Raw genomic sequence first — 21,269 nt, 5'->3', positions numbered from 1 at the left:
ACTTACTAAAGTAACATTTTTTTCTGCACAAATCTTCATGTTCATAAGTTCCAAATTTAAAGGCACCATAACAAAAGCTGTGACATCAACATATTTAATTTGTCCAAGATATGGTCTTGCTGTGCAGTTGTTGCTTTTCATGACTGTTAACTTTTAGTTAAGAAAAAGAAACAACATGCAAATATTTTGGATTGCCCAGTTATTTTACAAGGTTTGAGGCGTATTTTACAAAACCATAAAATCATCATCACATTTATTATCTTCTTCAATTTCTTGAATATTTGTGTTTGCATGTAAAATAAGTATAAAATAGGAAAAGTGAAAAGTAAGAATCAAATTAGCATGTTGTTTTCTGTAAGCAGCCAATCAGGAAGCATCCTGATTAGAGTAAAGAGAGTTTTTTTTTTTTTTCTTTTTTCAGAGTTTTGGCCTTGCATTCACGTGGTGACTGCAAAATGATCCCTCTTATGTTTCTGTGTTGATCGACTTTACACAACTTTCTGAAAAAGACAGTTCCATTTTTCCACATACTTGGGGTTAGGATGCCACACACACGCCAGGAAAAATTACAAAGTTCCCATGTAGTCTGGAAAAGTATGGGATTTAATTTCAATGTCTCACAGTTCAAGATAAGTATAAGGAAGTAAGAGTGTCAAAAATATTCCTTCTACTGTATTTAATTTTTTTCAAATGAATGTAAATATCTAAGAAATCTGGAATTGTAGCACATTGTCAGCTTTCTGAGATATTTTTGATGCTTTCATGTGGATGAATACATTTCTAGAAATGATGGTGTTTACAAAGACATTTCAGAAACAATAAATAGAACTGTTGTTGTGCAATATCTGAGATCTGTATGTAAACTGAAGAGAGAGAACTGCCTGATAACCTTAAATGTAGATCTCATGGGCAATTTGATCAAATGGAAAATATGAGGGGTTGGTTTTGAATTTACAGCATGAAGACATCTCTTTATAGAGATGTTTTGAATCTAGCCCACCCACCTCCACTGGCAGGTGTGGTGTCCGTCTCCCAGTTGTTCAGCGGTAAATGTTTCCTTGCACAAGTAATATTCTTGCTATGTTCTGTCAAATCATCTTGAAGAATTTTAAAAAATGAGGCAGACAAGCAAGATGGACGTTTGTAACATCTTGTATTTGTGCTCTGTTCTCATGCTGAGGCCTGGAAACTGACATGGAGAACCCCCAGCCTTCCACATCCAGGCCACTGCCAGTGCCGGTCAGAAATCACAAACAGAAAGGACAAACCAAAGGAAAACAGAGTAGTCATAGAAAAAACTATGTACAACCAAAACATCAAGGTGTGTTTTTGTCACTAAAAGGCTGTTTAACAACCTTTATTTGATCCCATTCTGTACAACATGATTCAGTACAACAGTACAAATTGATCAGGTTCTGTTTGGACAAACAGATCGTGGCAGCCCATGAGTCGGATTGGTCAGAAAGTCACCCCTATTCATTCACAAAGGATGCACACAGCCTACAGGTTAAAAAAAAAAGACAAGCTCTTTAGGAACGACAGCAAGCGCCTACACACGTAATTCAAACCATCCATGAAGAATAATCCATTCCAGAAGAATAAAAATAGATACAGGTCAGGATTCTCCATGATTCTTCCTGAAAACCAGAACCGACCCTCCCAAAAACTTCCATCACCGAGTTCGTCTTAGCCCAGGCTTGTTTTCCGCTCATTTATTTATTTATTTATTTTTTTATTTCTTTACACCCAAGCCAGAAGAAAAGCTACTAAAACTCAGGACTTTTACAGTTACATTGACAAAAAACAGTTTCAGAGACCCACAATTTAAATTGGACTGTGAAATAAAAGATAAAAAAAAAAACAAAAATAAAAAACGAAACAGCATTTTTTTTTATAGTTCTGTAAAATGCCCCAGCATTCTCCAATATTACAAATACTGTTATACTTTTACAGTAAACCAGAAAAATGTCATATATATATTCATATATATTTATATATATACCAAAACCCGTCAAGAAAAATGAGAAGCAATGAAGAAAAAAAAAAAAAAATCAAACATTTTGAAGCAAAACTAAAAAAGGAAAAGAGATTTACATACACAAAAATGTATTTTAACCCTTGTATCAATACTGTAAACTTCTTCAAGACAGAGTGCACTAAATTCTGTTCTAGTTTCTGTTTTTCCTGATTTTTCTCCAGTTTTTGTGAGGTTTTTATTCACTTCCTGACGATCCGGTTTTGGGACAGACTTGTGTCCTTGTCTGTGTGAAATTTGATATAGATCTATATATATTCATAAAGGTTGTGCATTTATATGTACATATGCATACATATTTATACACGCAGACACATTATTATTGTGCTGGGTAATCTGCTAATGCTAAACCTAAACTCATAATTTTCTGTTGATTTTTAAAAAAATTTTTATCTGTTTGAGTGTCAGATTTCACTTTACAGTAAATTTATCTTTGCTCAAATTTGATGCTTCAGGGAAAGCGTTACATTTGTCTCAGACAATAAATAGGAAGATCACAATTCAAGGCACACTCAAGTCAAATTGAATGGCAGTACAAAAAATGTCCAGAATAAATTAATATTCTAATTACTCCCATCATTCAGTTATTACATTTTTATAGTGCCAGCTTTGGGAAAGCTAAGCCTAACAATTGTGGCACTCCAGCATCAGGAGATCCCAAGCTCCACACCCTTTTTCCCGCGTAGCTGTTTTGTTCGTGTGCATTGGATGGATAAATCATAAAGTGCCGGTTTGTTTCTGAGAACCGTCAGCATTGGAAATAAATGTGATTTATTTATTTTTAATAAAAGTGCAGCTATGACGTTGGAATGGCTTAAAGCAAACAAATGGATTGGACATTCAAAACATCCCAATGTGATGGAGAACATTTAAATCATTTTAATGTTAGTAAAAATGTTGCTCTGGAAACTTCTAGTACAATGTTGTCAGATTTAAATAATTTCATTACAGACATCTACTCAATTTTCCTTACATACCTAATCCCTTCTTAGAATAAATTAAATTTGACTACATTAGCCAAAAAAATTTAAATTTATAAAACGATGTAGAAGAAATGTTTTGAAAGGCAGCATAAGAACAAGCGGGTAAAAAATAATAATGATAATTGAGCAGTTATATTTTACCCTGAGACGTCTATGTGCTCTTTCTGTTTCTCTGTCCTAAGTATCGCTCTGTGCAGACTCGTCATGGCTTCATGCTCAACTACTAATTATTAATAACTCCTACAAATCATGAGGCTTGGTGAAAAATATAATGCAGAGGTGTTTAATGTAGTAAAAACTAGAGCAGAAACTAGTAAGTTGTAGAGTTGTAGGATTCAGCAGCTGTCATGTCGAGAACCTGTTTCCTCAGGCTGGTTAGGTTGTTAAGGGTTTATGAATCTTGGGATCTTCTTTCGTTTGACATTTACTATTTCTTATGACACTCAGTGCTACATATCCAATTATATCGAAATGGTTTACAGTCATTTCATGCTACAATGCCAAAAAGGATTGTTGTCCGCATATCATCGTCACGCAAAATAAATTAACTCTAGCATTCGCAGTTGACTCTGAAATTGAAGATTGAATTCTGCTTCTTTTCAAGATACTAAACAATTATTTTAATGTACAATTTCCTACAAGCCGTGTCCGAAAAACAAACAGCCTACAATGTTTTTTTTTTTTTTTTTTTTTTCTGTTCGGCTTGCTTAAGAGACTCTCAGGATGTCATGTGGGATAAAAAAAATGCTAACTTAAAAAAAAAAAAAAAAAAAAAAAAAAAACTGTAAAAAAAAGAAAAATGTACCTGCACGTGCCAAAATACAAAATCCAATAAATACAGAAATTATTGCACAGTTAAAGGCTCCACATATTTAAAACTCATCAGACTGATTGTTTAAAAATGAATGCCAAATGAGGCAGTTTAGACAGCTTCAGTTGTTAAGATCTCATTTTTTGTTTTCTCAGTTGGCAGTTTTTTAATCAAAAACACAAAGTTAAACTAAAATCAATACAAAAGTATCCAGCTACCCCCTTAATTTGTTGTCTTTTTTTTTTAAGAGTCCAAGGAGAATGGTGCAGAGCATGAAAACATGTTTTAGACTCTCTCTGCTTGTTCGATTTTGACCTCACTGGTCATCAAATGTTCTCCATGCCACTTTTTCATGTGTTTCTCCAGAGTGCTGTACACACTGAAGGGCATTTGGCAAATGTCACAGCGGTAGACCTCCTTACCAAGCTGGCCGTGTGTCTTCATGTGGCGGGTGAGCTTGGAGCTCTGGGCGCATGCATAGTTGCACAGCTCACACTTGTAGGGCCTTTCCCCGGTGTGACTTCGCCGGTGCACCGTCAGGTTGCTGCAGTTCTTGAACACCTTGCCACAGTATTCACAGGTGTCGCATCTCCTCCCGTCCTTGGAGCTCGGTCGACCTGGACCAGGGCCTCCACCTAAATGAGGCGTGCTGCCACCGCTGGCGGTGCCGCTGCGGCCGGATAGACCGCCGTCCAGCAAGTCTCCTGGAGGTGTCGAGAAGCGCAGGCTGCCGTTTTCCGATGAGTGCTCTGAGGAGGTGGCAAAGGGCGATTGTCTGGAGTCAGTGAAGCCTAAGAAAGGGTCTTTGATGAAGTGGCGAGAAGCAGCATAGCCCACCAGCCATTGGGAGTACACATTCTCAGAAGGGATATGTGGTGCCTGGGGAATGTCCAAGTCCTTCTCAATCTTGATCCTCTTGTTTGAGGAGTTGGAGAGAGCAGGGCTGGTGATGGGGGTGGGCTTTCGAGGGAACAAGCCTGAGAAAGAGTCACCGGAGCCACAGTTCCGGCCATTAATGGTTGTCCGCTCTTCCTGCTGGTGGTGATTCATCTCTCCAACCACAGAATCCTCGTCCCCAGTGTCCCGCTGGCCATCAGAGCCCCTTTTGGAGAAGGGCATCCTTTTACGATTGTCAACTATCAAATTATTATACTGCTGAATGGAATTGAGCGCTCCACCGTCTACCATTTTGTCAAGGGAGAGAGATGTCTTTTCTTCCGAAGGAGGCTTAGGACCATTTTCCCTGTTCCTGTAGAACTCAGACTCCATGCTGAAGTTTGATTCTGGTCGACTCTCATTCTCCAGTTCCTCTTCTTCCTCTTCCTCCTCCTCTTCCTCATTACCCTCCCCCTGGAAGTCCCCGTCACGATTTTTAATCCCCTCCCCAGTGATATCACTGGTGCCTGGTTCTGGGGAGCTCGTGGTTGAAAGGCCATCGTCTGAGCGTCCCGTCATGGATCCAGCCTTGTGCATGTGCGTCTTCATGTGGCGTTTCAGCTTGCTCGCCTGAGAGCAGGCATGGTCACACAGCTGGCACTTGTATGGTTTTTCTCCAGTATGGCTGCGCCGGTGCACCACCAAGTTGCTCTGGAACTTGAACGTCTTACCACAAAACTCACAGGACTTGATCTTGTTCTGAGTCTGGGGAGGGGTGGTGCTGTTTGGGGGCATTGGTGGCAAAGGAGGGGTGCTCAGAAAGGGAGATTTAGGGCCTTGTTGAAAGGGGTTGGGGTTTAGCAGTCGATGCATAGGGTTGGGCCTGCTGGGGGATAGTGGTGGCGTAGTGCTGTTAGTGTTCCCTGCCAGTTCACGTAACCGCCGGGAAAAATCCATGGACTGGGACTCCATGGCCATCGGCGTAAGCCGCATCACCCTCTCAAAGGCACTGGGGTGCTGTGAGATGAGGCCCATTTCCTCGGCGCTAAGGCGTTCCAGCCGATGGGGGTCCAGGTGATGGCGGGGAGGTGGGCTGACAAACGGTGGGGTGTTGGGGAGACGGTTCTCCACAAAGCCTGGGGGTGGTTCTCTGAGTAAAGGCCCTGTCATCCTCAGCAGGTGGAAGGGATTGTTTTCCCCCAGGAAGCTGGTGAGTGGGGACTGTGGGATGGAGTCGTTGCCCATGGGCGGCGGCATGGTGAGTCGAGGGGTGAGGGCTGTGCTGGAGGGGTTGGATTCCAGATAGATGCGAATGCCGTGAGTGTTCTGGGCATGCTGCAGCAGGAACCAGGCGCTGGGGAAAGGATGCTTACAGGTGGTACATATGTAGTTGGAGGGCTCATCTCTGCCACCTGCAGACACACAAAAAAAACAGAATAAAGATTTTATAGTTAATATTCTCAGAGATATCAACCCTAAACGTAACTCTATCCCATCATGAAACATTAACAATAGATTTTTTATTAATAAGAGCTCATTTGCAGTGTGTAAACTTTTCAACTGAGGCAATGAGATGTGGTAAATACTTTATATTCTATGTAATACTCTCAGTAGCTGGGAAGACCTTTTTACTCATCATGCCGTCGCAGAAATTCGATGTACTTATCACGCTTTTGACAAGTGAATTTTCAGTCGGCCTACAACGGATATGTGTTTAAAGAAGTGCTTAATCTCTCACTGAGGGAAATATCTTTCCTTTCACTTCAGTTTAGTCAACCTGGGATTCCCCTTATTGCAGATATATGCACTGTAACTCCAACAGTGCAATTATTTTTAGCCTTAGCGTTTAGTACATTTTAGGGGGAAATGCAGCCACAGAGAGATATTTAAAATGAAAAGCAACTAACCAGAATTCAGCAGAATCCTCAATCTTTATTTTCTTTAACAGAAATTAATCTACTGGTTTTTCTGTCTGACTTAAAGATGCCGCAGACACACGCACCAAAACCAGAGAGATGATGCTAATTGTGTTTTTTTATTCTTGTGTATTTATTTAATGAAACCTTGTTTTCTTGACCTACTGCACTAATTTCACATCGCTTGGAAAACATATGCTGCTCTAATTGTTGCCCTTGTTTGTGCACGCATGTGTGTGTGTGTGTGTGTGTGTGTGTGTGTGTGTGTGTGTGTGTGTGTGTGTGTTGGCTAACTGGTAGTAAGGCTGAAATGCATTTACTTTATGAGGAACATTTATTTATTTAAAATAAATAGCAAAAAAATATAATTGTGTGTCCAATTGGCAATCAATGAAATTTAAGACATTTAAATGTAAGCTAAACATACAAAAAAACACAGACAAAGGATATTTTTTACAATAATATTAGTAATAAAAATAAAAAAAAATAAAACCTGAATTATTCATGAATTTGTCTCGCTCTGTGAGTGTGTTTGCATTAAGGAGGAGCAGCGTGGAGGTGGAACAGCTGTTCTCCTCTACAGTCCTGTAAGGCCTTTTGACTTAATTATAGCAGACAGGACGTTCACACACACACTCACACACTCTCACTTGTACAGTGAAAATAACAGCTCCCCATGTCTCAGCTTTTGTCTGCATGCTTCTCACAAGCTGTTTTAGTGTCGAATCTTAACACTCCAAAAAAAAAAAAACATTCACTCCCTCTGCCCCTGCCTCCATCTTTCTGCAAACTTCTCATTTGATCAGTGAAGTCATTTAGGAGCGTGTGTGAGTGTGTTTTGGAGAGTGAAATAATGCGCCGAGACGCTATTTGTCTCCGGTCACAGTGGAAGCAGAGGGCCACGGTTTTTGTCTTGGGGAAGTGTGTGTGCGCGCGTGAGCGTGTGAGAGACAGAGTGCAAGGGAGAGAGAGAGGGAAAGAGAGCGCCCTCCCGGGGGAAGGGAGTCTAACGCAGATGGCAAATAAAGTATGCAGCCTGAGGCGAGAGCACATTATGCTAATTCTAATGTCAGCTGTACTTTAATATACGACTCTATTTAATCACCCCATTATTTTCTATTTCCATATGAAAAAGCAGGGAGAGCGAAGGAGCTGCTCATCACTTTATTTGGTCGAATGCTGAGCGCTATGCTTTATGGAGTGAAGGAGAAAACACTGCACGGATACGTCCCTCCTCTCTGAGTGTTATTGTACACACACACACACACGCACGCACGAACACACACACACGCACGCACGCACTCACGCACCAACTCTTTGAATTATGATCTCCTGTATGAGTATTTACACTGAGTATGTCTGTAAAGGTTACACAAGTTCACTGACATCTTTTTATAGAAGGCTTCAATGCTCACAGGGTGAACATTCACAGAGAGATAAACCATCTTATGCTTGCAGCATCCTGGAAGTCAAAACATTTTATTCCAACTTTTAGCATGCATCTGAATTTAGTGACAAACAGTAGATCAGACTCTGATGCTCTGCAAGCAGTCAGGGAAGTGATTAAGATTTTACCAAGACAGAGAGTAACACAATAAACGGTTATATTAAATATTCTGAAGTCAAAATATTTAAGATAGTCGTTTCTTTTTAAATTAAGGAATAAAAAAGATAAGCAATCCTCTTAGAAATGCATGGTCTTACATGTTCAAAGCTTTGTTTCTTTAGAAAACATGAGCATAAGTGTATATTTCAGTGACTAATTTCCATAAAATAAATATATTGTTGCATGACAGTAAATAAAACATGATGCAGTTTTGAACATTTGTTTTTAACATTTAAAAAATGTAAACTTTGAAAATTTACTAGTAGGGTAGGGTACTGCCTACTTGTAGAATAAAACAACAGAAGAAGAATCAGCAGATATCCAGTTGATTATTGTAATTAACATTCATGCACAGAATGAAACTAAATAATTCAATTTTATTTTTTTATCGGTAAAAAAATAAAAAAATAAACATATTTTTTTCTTTTTTCTTTTTTTAAAGAAAGAACATTCATTTGCATTTTATGAGTTTTCATTGACAGCATGGAAGCAATAAAAAATGAGCCAAGTAAAAAAAGATGGAAAATGTCTTGGTTGTGTTTCCCACCTGGCATTCTCACAAATTTTGCCTCAAGTTGTGCAATAAATCCATCTGAGAATAATCCAATTTCTTACCCCGTAGTACTTCAGTAGACGGGGTTGCTCTAGCCATTTTTTTTTTTTAAGAAAAGAGTGTCACTTCAAACAATGGTTTTGTCAAATCTAAAATCTAAAATGTTTCACTTCCTTCTATCCCTTTACCATACCTGAATAATTCTGTTTACTGGAAGCGTGGAAGCGGCTTGTAGTCGTTAACAATTGAGAGGGTGGCACAACCAAACACACTCAAACTTAAGGCCGATTTAGAGTCTCAAATCCAACGTGTTTGTCATTTGGACGGATGTAGGAAACCCTTAGAAAACGGGGGTTTCCTCTCAGATACAGAGAGAGGACACGTGACCTCTGAATCATCTTCAGCTCTTCAACTCCTTCAGTCTGATTGGAGTCTGTTAGGCACTCATTAAAATCTGTAAAGTTTTGTCTAATATAAAATTATTAAAGGTCATTAAAAAAATGAACATCATTGTGTCCGAAGCACAATTTAACCCAGTAGCTATTTGATGAAACCTAACAAAAAGAAGCAAAGCAGATAAACAGATGCATGTATAGACTTTTTGCAACTACATGAACGCAGCAGCTTTTTTTTGGCTTGTAATCTCATCATTTTCCTGCAGAGATCTTTGCTCCGAGCTCTAACAGTTCATCTCTTCCGTTTTTGTTCAGTTTCACCTTTTGGCCAGTATATATCCTCTTTCCTTTTTTCTGTCATTGTCAATTTGTCTCCAAACTACTCCAAAGCATTTACACATGACTAAAGCTGTGAGAAAAAAAAATATTTGTGACTCTCCACAATATGAATGGAGCTGTATGGTCAGCTGGAAATAGGACAAAACATTAAAGACCTCTCGGTTATCAAGTCAACATACATGTTGCTTTAAATATGCTTTGTAATTATCTCAAGTTAATGGTGTTCAAACAGGACTTTTATGATAGAGAGAGGGCAACAATGGAGAAAAAGCTCTAATGTTTTCTATTTCTTGGATTGATGGATTATTGTTGCAATTACATAAATGAGCAGAGAAATGTATGAGCACTAAAGGTGCTCATAAATGTCTCTTAATTTATATATATCGTGGCCATCTTAGAGTTCTTAAAAAGCACAGAGCATATTCTTCTCTGACAACAACGATAGAGGTCAGAGTGAAAAAGAAAAAGACATAAATACCACACTTGCTGCTTCACTGCTCAGTAGGATAGAGGTACCTTAACATGATGCCAAGGTAGAATAACATAAGCATTGATTGTAAAGGTGCAACTATTTCTCCACATCAACATGGAAATAATTATGAGTTTATTTTCAAGCTCTTTGAATCATCACCATAATTCTGCAGAGAGAAAACCAGAAAATGTTCCAGCTAGTTCCCAGCAAATTCAACTGAAATTTAGACTGAGCAATGCTTAGACAAGTCAAACAAAAACAACGTCTCTACAGGCTTGAGTCAGAATGTTGAATGGTAAACGTCATGACAGCACAATTAAAATAAAAACTGAAGAAATACAGCTTGTTTAGAGAAAATGAAAGAGAAAGTTTTTCTCTCTTCAGCTCGGAAGAACTTCATCTAATTGAATGAAAACATATCTGGATTTAACTGATTTGGATGAATGAAACTTATAAAAACAAAGGACAGACCTAATGCAAAACAAAGATCTGCTAAAGACCAAATATTTTTTTGAATGACTTGCAAACCTCGCAGTGATTTAGCCACCTTGTGAAGTTCTCTGCACACCAAAGTTTAAGTTTGAGGCCATTTGTTCAAAGCTTGGTATAAACTGGTTCATTTGAAGCGACTGTGGTAAGAACAAGTCAAGATTTATAGCTGCTAAAGGTGCCCCCACGAGCTGCTGAACCATAGAGTGTAATTCATTTTTTGCTCATTATGTTTCCATTGTTGGTTCCTCTTTGTTTGGTGAATACTTTCATGTTTTTCTTGTACATTTGAGGATAATTTATAAGAGTTTAGAATCTGGTAAAGAACAGATTTTGTGTGTGTGTGTGTGTGTGTGTGTGCTATGGTTTATTGAACCCTTATAAATTGTTAAAAGTAACCATAATATTTACCCAAATCCAATTCTGCATCTCGGATCTTCCCATCTTTCCTTCAGGTGAAACTCCACCTCCCTTTTTTTTTCCACACAGAATCAAACTCTCATTACACACTGATTCCAGTTTTCACTATGATTCAATTTGCTGTAATTACTGCTGCTGCTGCTAATAAAAAAGGAGGAAGAGAGAGTAGAAAAGCAAAGGTGCAGAGGTCAACTGGCAGTTAGCGGCGTTCATTTTCATCACAGTGTATTCATCTGGGGCGGCTAATGGTCCAATTTTCTCCCCCTCGGCCCTCAATAAATATTGCTGGAATTACAGGTTAAATAGCTAAATTAAATCACAGCTATTACAGATGAAGGAGGGAGGAAGAGTGGGAGAGAGGGAGTTAAATATGTACAATTACAGAGGGGGGGGGTGCATTGCTGCAAAGAGTGCGATTAAGGCAGCGAGTGTCGGCGGAGCGCTGTGGGATTATTGCGTCCAGTTATTACGCAGATCCCTGCAGCAGGCTGATGTATCACTTTTATCTAATGTGATTCATTGTCTTGCACTTTTGGTCATTAAAGCTTGAACATTAAACCCAACCAAACACTGAGAAAAATTAGCTGGTATGAGAAATTCAAATGGGTTCCGGTCAGATTCGTCCTCCTGTCCTACATTGCTTAACTCCTCGCCCTGCATTGCTGTCCATCACAATCAGCACATGGCAGCATTTTCTCCAGTCATGTCAAGTAGCACACATCCTAGCAGCACCAAAGCTAGTTGGTGCTTGTGGGGGAATTAGGAGGTGTTTATTTCATGTGTCTCTGAGATCATTTCAAAAAACGGAGCTCACTCGGCGCCGCTTTGCCAGTATTCTTTAAATAGTCTGTTAGCTCTGAATGAAGTGGTTTGAGTGCAGCCCGACACGCACTTTAAATTGGTTCTAATAGCTCACAACTAGAATCATTACGAGACCACATACAGTACCAGCAGCAGCTTTAATTAAATCTCATCAAGATCTTTTGCTCCAACAGCCGAATTTATCTGCTGCGCGTCGCGCCGGCCGGCCAGAAGTCTTGTTGAAGCTCCGGTGGGAAATGTGAGTCATCTCCGAGCTCAGATCACCGCAGATGCTGTTGGCCAAAAACCAAGAGGCAAACCCCAAAGTCCTTCTGGTTTTTAGGCTCTTGCTGTCAGACTGCAAGCCGCAAAACGAGCTGCCGTCTAACAGATTTTCACGTTTTTCAGCTAAAAATAATAATAATAATAATAATGCAAAGTATTCAAAATGAAAGGAGTTTAAATTGGGAACCAATAAGTGAATTTGATCTTCGAGGTTCTTTGAAAAATCTTTTATTTTCTCTAGCAAACTATGTTTGAAGATTGAGTATTCATATAGTTATGTCATGTCCCACCTAAAAGAAATGCAACATTATAAAATAAATACTGTCTGAATGAGCAGTCTGAACATATTAGAAACATCTTATGTTCTAATAATTTACAAATATTCTGTTTTGCTTGAAATTTTTTTTTCTTTTCTGAAAGGGATGTTAATTGACAAAAATCTGTGTGAATGTATGAAAAAAATATGGATTTGAATCTCTGGTCAAATAATTTGAATGCAATGATGCTAAACTCCTGAATTCAAATGTACAGGTGGTGGAAACAAAGAAGTGTTTGTATCCAGCAGGCCATTCTGGTACAACCATAATTAACCAGATTTAAGATAATCAACATGAGCTCTGCTGGTTTTTATTTCTAATTTTCTGTACTTCTGTGTAATTTTCCTCTGTCCTTCTTCCTCCCGTGGTGTGTGTTGAACTTTAGTTTCATCCCATCTTCTCCTCATGCTATCCAGCCAACAAAGGATTATCACTGAACAAGGTCTGTACGCATTCCTGGCAAGAAAAGACGGGTCTTATTGGTGTGGGTTTGAAAGAAAAGCTGAACAGATCAGAACCAAATTAGATTGAATTTAGCTCATTAGAGGAAGAGGAAGGCAGAGGGAGAGATCCGCGGTCCCTCACGCCGTGCAACGAGTCCTGCAGTCAGAACAAGGCCAATCCAAAACAAACTGCTGTGTGTTTGTGTGTGTTGCTGCCTCTGTGCCCTGTTAACAAATTAGAGGGATTAGGAGAGGAGAGTGCCAGAGCATACCAGCTAATCCCACACACTGGCCTGCACCACTGCACCTGGGGAGCCTGCGAGAAACTGTGAGGAGCGGCAGGAGCCTCTACAGCCGCCTTTATAATCCTGCACAACGCACACACAAACACACGACACCTGATACGTGTCACTCCGACTGCGAATGTCGACAAAAGACAGCGATGTGACAGATTTGTTGCGCTTCGTTGCCTCTCAGGTGACTTCCAAAGTAGCTGACATATTTGTTGCCCTCTCTTGTTAAGCTTCAGGTCTCTCTCCGAATGTCTTTATTCAGCAGTTGCCATTTAAATTCAGTAAAACCAATGAAACTTTTATGATACTTTGCATATATCCAAAACAATTGATATCTAATGTCTGGAAAAAGAATAAAATGTAGCAGAAAAGTTGATATGATGTGATTTTGTTCCTGCCTTGCCACTAACTTATTTCAGGCATCCTGTCATTTTACGTCACTTAATAAAAGAAAGAAGCAGCTGCCGAGTAATGCCCGCACTGGAGACTCACAAAATGCTGAGTCGCTGGTTGCTATGGTAATTCCATTATTTTCCAGGGAGCGTGAGATGGCCCACAGCACGACTATTTTTCATCAAATAGAAACAAAAGTTTAACTTTTAAATATCTCAGCCAAGCATTGTGTGAAACACAATTATTGCATCAAATAAATATTTGAACCGTCAGTCGTAGAACCTTCTGGTGGAACCACATTTAAATCTTTAATCCATGTGCAGTTTTTTTTTATTACGGAGATGTGACAGTTTCAGTTTCTTTTTTTTTTTAGTGCAGCTAGTGACCTTTATTCACATTAATCAGACAGGAAATGAGTAAATGAATAAAGGGGAAAACCTGCAGCAAAGGTTTCAAAGGCTGAAAATAAAACCCTGCACGTGTGTCAAGGACACAATAAGTATTCTCAATAACTACTTTGACCTAAAATAACATGCTGAATTAGTTAAATATGGCAAAAAATGTATTTAACCTGACATCAAGGTATTGTTCTTATTAACTTCCTCACAATATTGAATAAGTACTGAAATAAAATTGAATTGCCATTTTGGAGAAGATTGGAATTTTGTCTGTGAATTTATTTGTTCTGGTGCTGGATTTTCTCCCTCTGAATATAATTGTTAACATTTAAATTTGAAGTGGATTCTCAGTTCTCCCAGACATCTCTATGGAGAAAACTGTGTTTTTGTCTGTGCAGGTTAAGTCACTGACATGCTGTCAGGTGGAGAGTTGGCATAGCCACAATAGAGAAACTCTGCCATGAGCTTGATGTGACAGGGACAGCGGTCCAGCACATTTTTGGATCCCTCGCTCCTCTTCCCATCTCCCGTCCCGTCCAAATTCCATCCCCCTCCTTCCCGAATGCAAGACTCGTCCAAGCCGAGCGCGGCCAAGTGGGAGTCTCCTGGAACACGCACAAGCCGGAGAGCCATCCAAGACTGTGATGTAGCAGTGCCTCTCCTGTCTGAATAAGACATATTACAGCTTTGTCTGACAGCAGCATCAAAAGGAAAATCTCTCCCTGTCTGCGTTGGTCCTTCACTGCTCGCCTGCTCTTCCTTACTGTAGCAGACAGGTTTATGAATTCAACATTACGCCCTCTGATCAGTTTCACCTTTTCAACTCTCAAAGCGAGCAGAGATCTTTCAGGTGACTGCAGCCTAATATTTTTTTTTTATTATTTTTTACATTCATCACGGATGTGAGGCAGGAAAAGTGCTGATGCAGATTTGGCTTTAGGGTGAGAGGAGAGAAAGACAATGAGGGACTGAACTCTGGGGTCTGAGTTGACTTGTTTATCCAGAAATAACACCGAGATGAGGGAGCAGGGAGAGGAAGGGGGACAAGTAGAGGAAATCCAGACCAGAAATCGTGAGGGAGGGTATGGATGGGATGCAAGAGGGATGAGGGGACAGGTCTGTGCTGCAAGACCTTATAAGGGCCGGATGAGTGCAGTGGTATTAACAGAGACGCAGCAATGGTATATATAGTGAAACAAACTGAGAGCAGTCACTCTGACTGACTCATGCAGTTTTAAAGTGGACTACATAAATGTCAAGAGTTAAATTAAAGCTAAAGACTCATTTGTGTTGATTATACCTTAGTTCTCATTTATCCTCAATTTCTCCTACTTTAAAAGCCCTTTATACACAGCACATAATTCAACTGCACTTTAAAAAAGGAATACAATTAAATTTACCACTTTATATATATATATATATATATATATATATATATGTGTGTGTGTGTTACTGAGCTCAGTTCAAACAGGCTTGTAGAAACCTGGCTGCTTGTGCAAAAAAAAAAAAAAAACAATCTACAAAAATCACAGCTGTAAAAACGTCAGCAATTCTTGCTAAATACGTCCTTCACCTAGATGGGTGTCCCTCAATAAGACCTTCCACTTTTCTTACCCAAGGACTCAAAGAGGGCTGAGCAAACTACAACACTGTGAGGCATGTGTACAACAATGGTTGTAGTAAGAGGATGTATGGAAACCACATAAATACAAGATTTGGTCCCTGAGAAAGGGGCTTTGGGGAAATCTGCTTCCCAGTTCAACAGTGGATTTGTCAAACTGCAGTCCTCAAGGACCAAGGTCCTGCAACTTTTAAAAGCATCATTGGTCCACCTGAATCAAATGGCTGAATTACCTCCTGAAGTTGAAGTTTGAGAGGGCTTTTCCCATAAGCCCTGATGATCTTGACTTCCCATCAGTCAGATAATGTTTTTTTGACTGAATGTCAGTTTAAGCAAACTGAACTTTTACCGCCAATGTCTTCATCTGTGATTGTTTCCAAATCAACAACGTACTGGATCCTTGAATCTCTTCCCGCATCGGTGGAGTGATCAGAGGGTGGCTCCATAAAACTTATCTGGCTTACACCTGACCAGATCCTGGTAGGTAAGATTCACCAATGAGTCTCCTCTTACACCTGGCTCCAGGAAAACACCCAACTACTTCCAGTCTGAGAGGTACAACCAGGTCCAACAATCTTGAAATTGTCTACATAGGTACTGAATTGTGCCATGAGTCAATTTACCATTGGTAAAATGACTGATGTGAACAACAACTTTGGTTCTAAGGTAATCAAGACATTCTAACCCCACCACCATGACAACATAGTGAAAGTAATGTGCTGACTTAAGTAGGGGCATCAAAGTATTGAGCAAATTATGGCATCAAGATTTGTTTTCATGCAAGCTAGCTGAATTAGACAGAATATGGGAGAGACTGAACACAGCTTCAGGTGAAAACTGTCAGCACATCAGTTTGGAAAACAGCTCAAATTTAAGCCTCACTGCCTTCATCCGCAACTCCATTTCTATGCCTCTAGCTTAGCAGGCAAGAAAATATAACAAACTCATATTTGCACCTTGCAGAGTTTGGTCTTTTATTGCAACAGGTAAGTCTGTACTGGTTATTCTAAAAAATGTTCTGCAGCCCTTTTTTTTTGCTTTTTAGTTTGTACTAATACAAACATGAGCAAAACAAAACAGTAGTCTTCGCGTTTTAAAGCAGAAACTCTAAGGATGCATCGGCATCACACGTTTATCATCAAGAAAAATAATTTTTCATTATAAAATCTAATTTTTAAGGACCTAAGGTCTATTTTATTCAAAGGAAACTTCAACAATTTTATGATTTTCTGCAGATTATGCCAGGTAGCTGCTTCTGCACACATGATAGAGCTTCATCTCTTGCAAAACCCCACAGAATGTGACAGAGAGCATGGGTCAGTCAGACACTGCTTTTATCCAAGAACTGACCATTTAGGTCATTACATTTACTGCAAGAGCCGCTTCCTCTGCATGTGCCTGCTTCATCCAGCTGTCACGATGGATGCACTGATCTGATTTCCCTTCACCGTGGCCAGGCAGATGGCACGGCGGCGCTCAAACAAACCATGAGAGGCTAAGCCCTGCCAGCAGTTGGTCACACTTTAGCCACTGACCAATCACAGCTGCATGACAATGGCTTGGACCCTGCGGTTGCTGTAAATGGCTGAATGGGTGGTTGTAATCTACTGCAAAGTACCAATGAATTGAGAGAACAATCCGGTGTAGGGCGGAGAGAGGAAACAGAGCAGAACCCTGTGGTGATCTGGCAGCTACAACGATTGAGAAAATTCTACCTGCAATTTTCTCCATGCAGGTCTGCCTTTTGTTTGTAGGTCTAGAAATGGCACCACAGGGCACTCAGGGGGTCCAGCAGGGGCAAAACATGTGCAGACAGCAGCTTTACACATCACATAAAAACCTCATGGTCAAAGCTGTAAACCATGTCTGAAATTATCAATAACTGTGTGCTGGAGTGCGTTTCCAAAGCAACGTTTTTATTCGCAAACTCTGCCCAGATTTCTGGGTGAATAAAGGCAAGAAGCAGAAGAAAGAATGGGGAGTGGTCTGCCTGTCTTTAATCAGGCGGCTGCTGCCAGCTTTTGGCCCTGAGCCAGTATTGTTTACTTGGCCAGCCCCCAGCCTCGCTCTGCATTGTAAATTATCCTGCAACGGGGGCAATTTTAGCCCCTTCAACAGGTAGAAAACAAACCGTTCCCACATGGGAGGGCCCTCGTACACAAACAGCTCTCACAGGCTAAACAACATCAAATAAAAACTATCATATAAATTCATTACTTGTTGTGCTGGGAAACAGGACACGGGCTGCTTTCTCAGGAGAAAAACTACACATGTTATCGATTTATTTAAAGATTTAAAAAAAAAAGAAGAGAAAACCAGACACGGCAGCATCCCAACTCCTTTCCTCCAGCCTTCTTTTTGTTATCTGTGATGTTGCCCAGAGAAATCAATAGAACAACTGTAGCTGGCGAGCTTTGTTTATCTTTTCCTCTAAGTGAATAATTCAGGGATGTCAGCAGGGGTGAGGCGAAGCTTTGATATAAACCAAAGAGTTTTGTGTTCAGGGGGGATCTATCTCCCTCTTTATCCCACTCTTCTTCCCCAGAAAGTCACAAGGAGAAGCTGCAAAAACTCCTACTTTGGTTCACCAGCATCAACAACAATCCCCCTGGTATAAAACTGAAGCTCGTAGGAAGAAAAGATGAGGAAAAAGTGCGGCAAACAGCTTTGGGGGAACTGAGAGTAAATGGCTTTAATTTGAAGGTTTCATAGTTTCTTTAGGAGCTGATTGAGGTGGAAAGAATATACCAAAAATAAGACTGAATAATCAAAAAGTGACTTAGCATTTAATAGAAAGGCGGTGTCCAAAAAATATATGTCTTTCTATTTTACCAATGGCAGCAAAAGTGTGAAATTTGTAAAGACTGATGAAACTATAGTTCTGGAACTATGGTAAAAGTACCACTGTAGGTACATGGGAACCTTGTGGTTCTCAAGGAAAATTTTGGTATTAATTATTCTTAAGATAAATGTGATTTACAAAAAATAATAAAATGTATGGTGTAGAGGCAATAAGTATCAACAATCTAACAGATAAGTTGTTCAAGCGCAATAATCTTTGCATTGTCAGGTAACATTTCCAGAACTCCCAAACAGAAGTAGACAGTAAAAAAACGGAAAAGTGTGGGTGCACACAGGCTGTGGAATTATGTTTTGGAGTTTAGAAATTGGATCTTGGAATGAGTCGAACATATTCCAGCTCCTGCTGGGATTTGCTTATTGGGATATGCTGAAACAGGCTAGCTGCTGTTAGCAATAGAAGCAACAATGGCCTTTGGTGTCATGTTCACTTTAGGAGGTTGCAAAGTACTGTCAGATCAGCCATGTCAAAAATCTGTTCTCACTGCATCTATGGGAAATATTTGTGCAAGGTATTCTAGAGATCTTTTCTGTAATTTTATTTATTTACTTATTTTCAAACTCTGGGCTGGCAAATTTCAACATGCATGGAAGAATGAGAAACATAACCAAACTGCAACGTTCAAAAAATAATGTTTTTCTCTTCTTTTGGGGTGAGTTTTTATGACATAAAGCAACCGATACTAATGGTTTTCTAGGTGGGGGTACTTGGAAAACATTGAATTTTCTGGGGTGGTACATTTAAAAGGTTCAATAACCACCACCAAATACAGTAAACAAACCAAATTAGTTAGTCAGCCTCCAAATAAAAATCCAAACTCCAGAGTTTGGATAAAAACTCATAGATAAAAAAAAGCCAGGTATTTTTATTTGTTTAAAAATACCTGACTCAGAGACTCTTAAATCACAGACCACATTTCAGATCCAGACCCGAATATAGCATGTCTGCGCTTAAGTGGTTTCAAACAGAACACCGTTTTTAATGGCTATGTTTTCTTGCATTTATGGTAATCCAGTGAAGGCAGTGCAGCTTTTCCAGCCTTTATTACATCCCTGATTTTGGTACTAGTTGTGAAATGGCAATGTCAGCGGGGGCCTGTTTGGTTGTTGCTTTAGCAAAGACCAGGAAGAGATTCGTAGACTCCATGACTCCTGTGGTTTTATATTTGTTGAGGTCATTTAGGTACGAAACAGAAAACTGGAAACATTTTTGCACTGAAGGTAACGTTTAAAGCAAACTTTTGCGCTGTAGCAAAGTGTGGCTTTGCTACAAAAGTGAGAGGGTGTAGCAAAGCCACACCTATCCATTAGTTCAATCATGAACGATTGAACTAATGCTGGCATAGGTTTCTGCATCCAGACATAGTTTGACAGAATTGTGCCAGGTCGCTTGTTGAAGAATCTCTATGGGAGTTTTTCTAAATTTGTCCTCATCCCAGTTCAATCTAATAGGTCGTGAATAGTTTTGAAATGCCCGTCCACTAGGGAGGATGCCTTACAAGTTAGGCTGCTTTTCTGGAAAACAGATATTGAATTAGAGATTTAGTAGAAAGTGTTTAAGTCCAGCTGAGAAAATTATGAATACTAACAGCAAACCACTTCCTGACAGAAAAACCTAACAGGATTGGTTTAAATTACTGTTTTGTTATAAGCTGTGGTTCTGTGTTGTATAGCCGAACAGTAACTGGAGAGATTTAAACCCTTCCAAACAAGGGGATCAACATGTATTTGTCAGGCTATGTCACCCTTAGCTGCAGGAACATATATGCACACTCTCCTCCACACACACAAACAGACATGCACACGTACGACGAGGCGGCAAACACATCCAGAGAAGTCACTAAACCTCTGCGTCCCACCTTCACCACGGACACACAAAACCCTCAGTCCCTTGTAATTGAGGTTTAAATCCTTTCCTAACATCCTTCCATCCCTCACTCTTCACCAAACATGGATTGGGCCAACACAGAGCCCCTAATCCCTCCCAGTTTAACCAAGTGAGAAATTAGCTTTTGTTAAGTGGTGATTTGGCCGGTGCTAAACGCCAACAGACTATTGTAGAGGAGAGGGGCAGTCATGAGTTGCAAACACTCAGAGAAAAACTGTCCGTGCAGCCCGGACTGAACTGCTGCAACAAAGCCGTCAAATTGTTTTCAGTGAGATTTCCATCCCCCTCCGTTTGGTTCAAGAAAACCTTGAAGAAAGGCCTGTATCTGCAATGTTTCTCTGAGGTATTGTGTCTGTTCCCTTGCCTCTAAATTCCTCCCAGTTTCTCTGACTTTATAAAACCAAAACATGCACTCAAAGCTGCTGCAGAAAGCCACTAGTGTCAGGTTGATAGACGACACAAGGATTCAGATCCTCAAAGCTGCAGAGAAAGAGCCGGCTGTTGCAGCAGGAGGAGACGAGACAAAGCCCGGCGTCTATCTGAGACTCAGCAGGGCGAAATCTGCCACAGACCGGCTCAGAGACTTCAGGAGTTCATCAGAGCATCTACAAGGGGGAGAGAAAACTGACAAACTTTCTATTTCCAATAGTAGAATCTTTACCACATCATTGGATTTGTGCTTTTACTTTTGCTCTCGGTATTTCGTTTTTTTGTTTTAGGTCCAAGTTCCCCATTTCAAATTTCATTAGTCGTTGATCTATCGTTGCTGTGATTGCTTCCTGCTTTCCTATCACACCTGATCATCATTCCTAATCATTACACCTGCTTTGGATCCATTCGTTTATATACAGACCCTGATTTATGTATTCTGTTTCTGCAGCCATGATTAGTCGAGTTTCATGCATCTCTGCCACGTTCATCTGCTGTCTTTCTTGTACTCTTTGGAATTTAGCTCTTGCATTTTAAATTTTTAGATTCCCTCCTTCATTAGCATTTTTTTTTTGTGTTTTTTAGAACTTGGAGAACACCTCAGAGAAAAAGCATGGACATGGTGCACAAAGACACCATTATGAATA

At 39.9% G+C, this 21,269-nt stretch overlaps 1 protein-coding gene across 1 annotated transcript in view; it reads right to left on the bottom strand.

The window, feature by feature from the left end:
- Positions 1–1,136: 1,136 nt before the first annotated feature.
- The window catches only part of bcl11ba (BCL11 transcription factor B a), a 42,687-nt gene continuing 22,554 nt past the window's right edge, over positions 1,137–21,269 (bottom strand). Inside the window, exon 3 of the mRNA XM_015010700.2 lies at positions 1,137–6,117. Within this exon, the coding sequence (XP_014866186.1) occupies positions 4,115–6,117 (2,003 nt within the window). The 3' untranslated portion in view covers positions 1,137–4,114. The remainder of the gene's footprint in view (positions 6,118–21,269) is intronic.

The sequence above is a fragment of the Poecilia mexicana genome, unplaced genomic scaffold (assembly GCF_051168715.1).
Source record: "Poecilia mexicana isolate PSO_F unplaced genomic scaffold, ASM5116871v1 scaffold_22, whole genome shotgun sequence".
In the NCBI taxonomy this organism is placed as follows: domain Eukaryota; kingdom Metazoa; phylum Chordata; class Actinopteri; order Cyprinodontiformes; family Poeciliidae; genus Poecilia; species Poecilia mexicana.
Note: the sequence above shows the minus strand (reverse complement) of the source record. Positions and strands in the feature narration are given on the sequence as shown.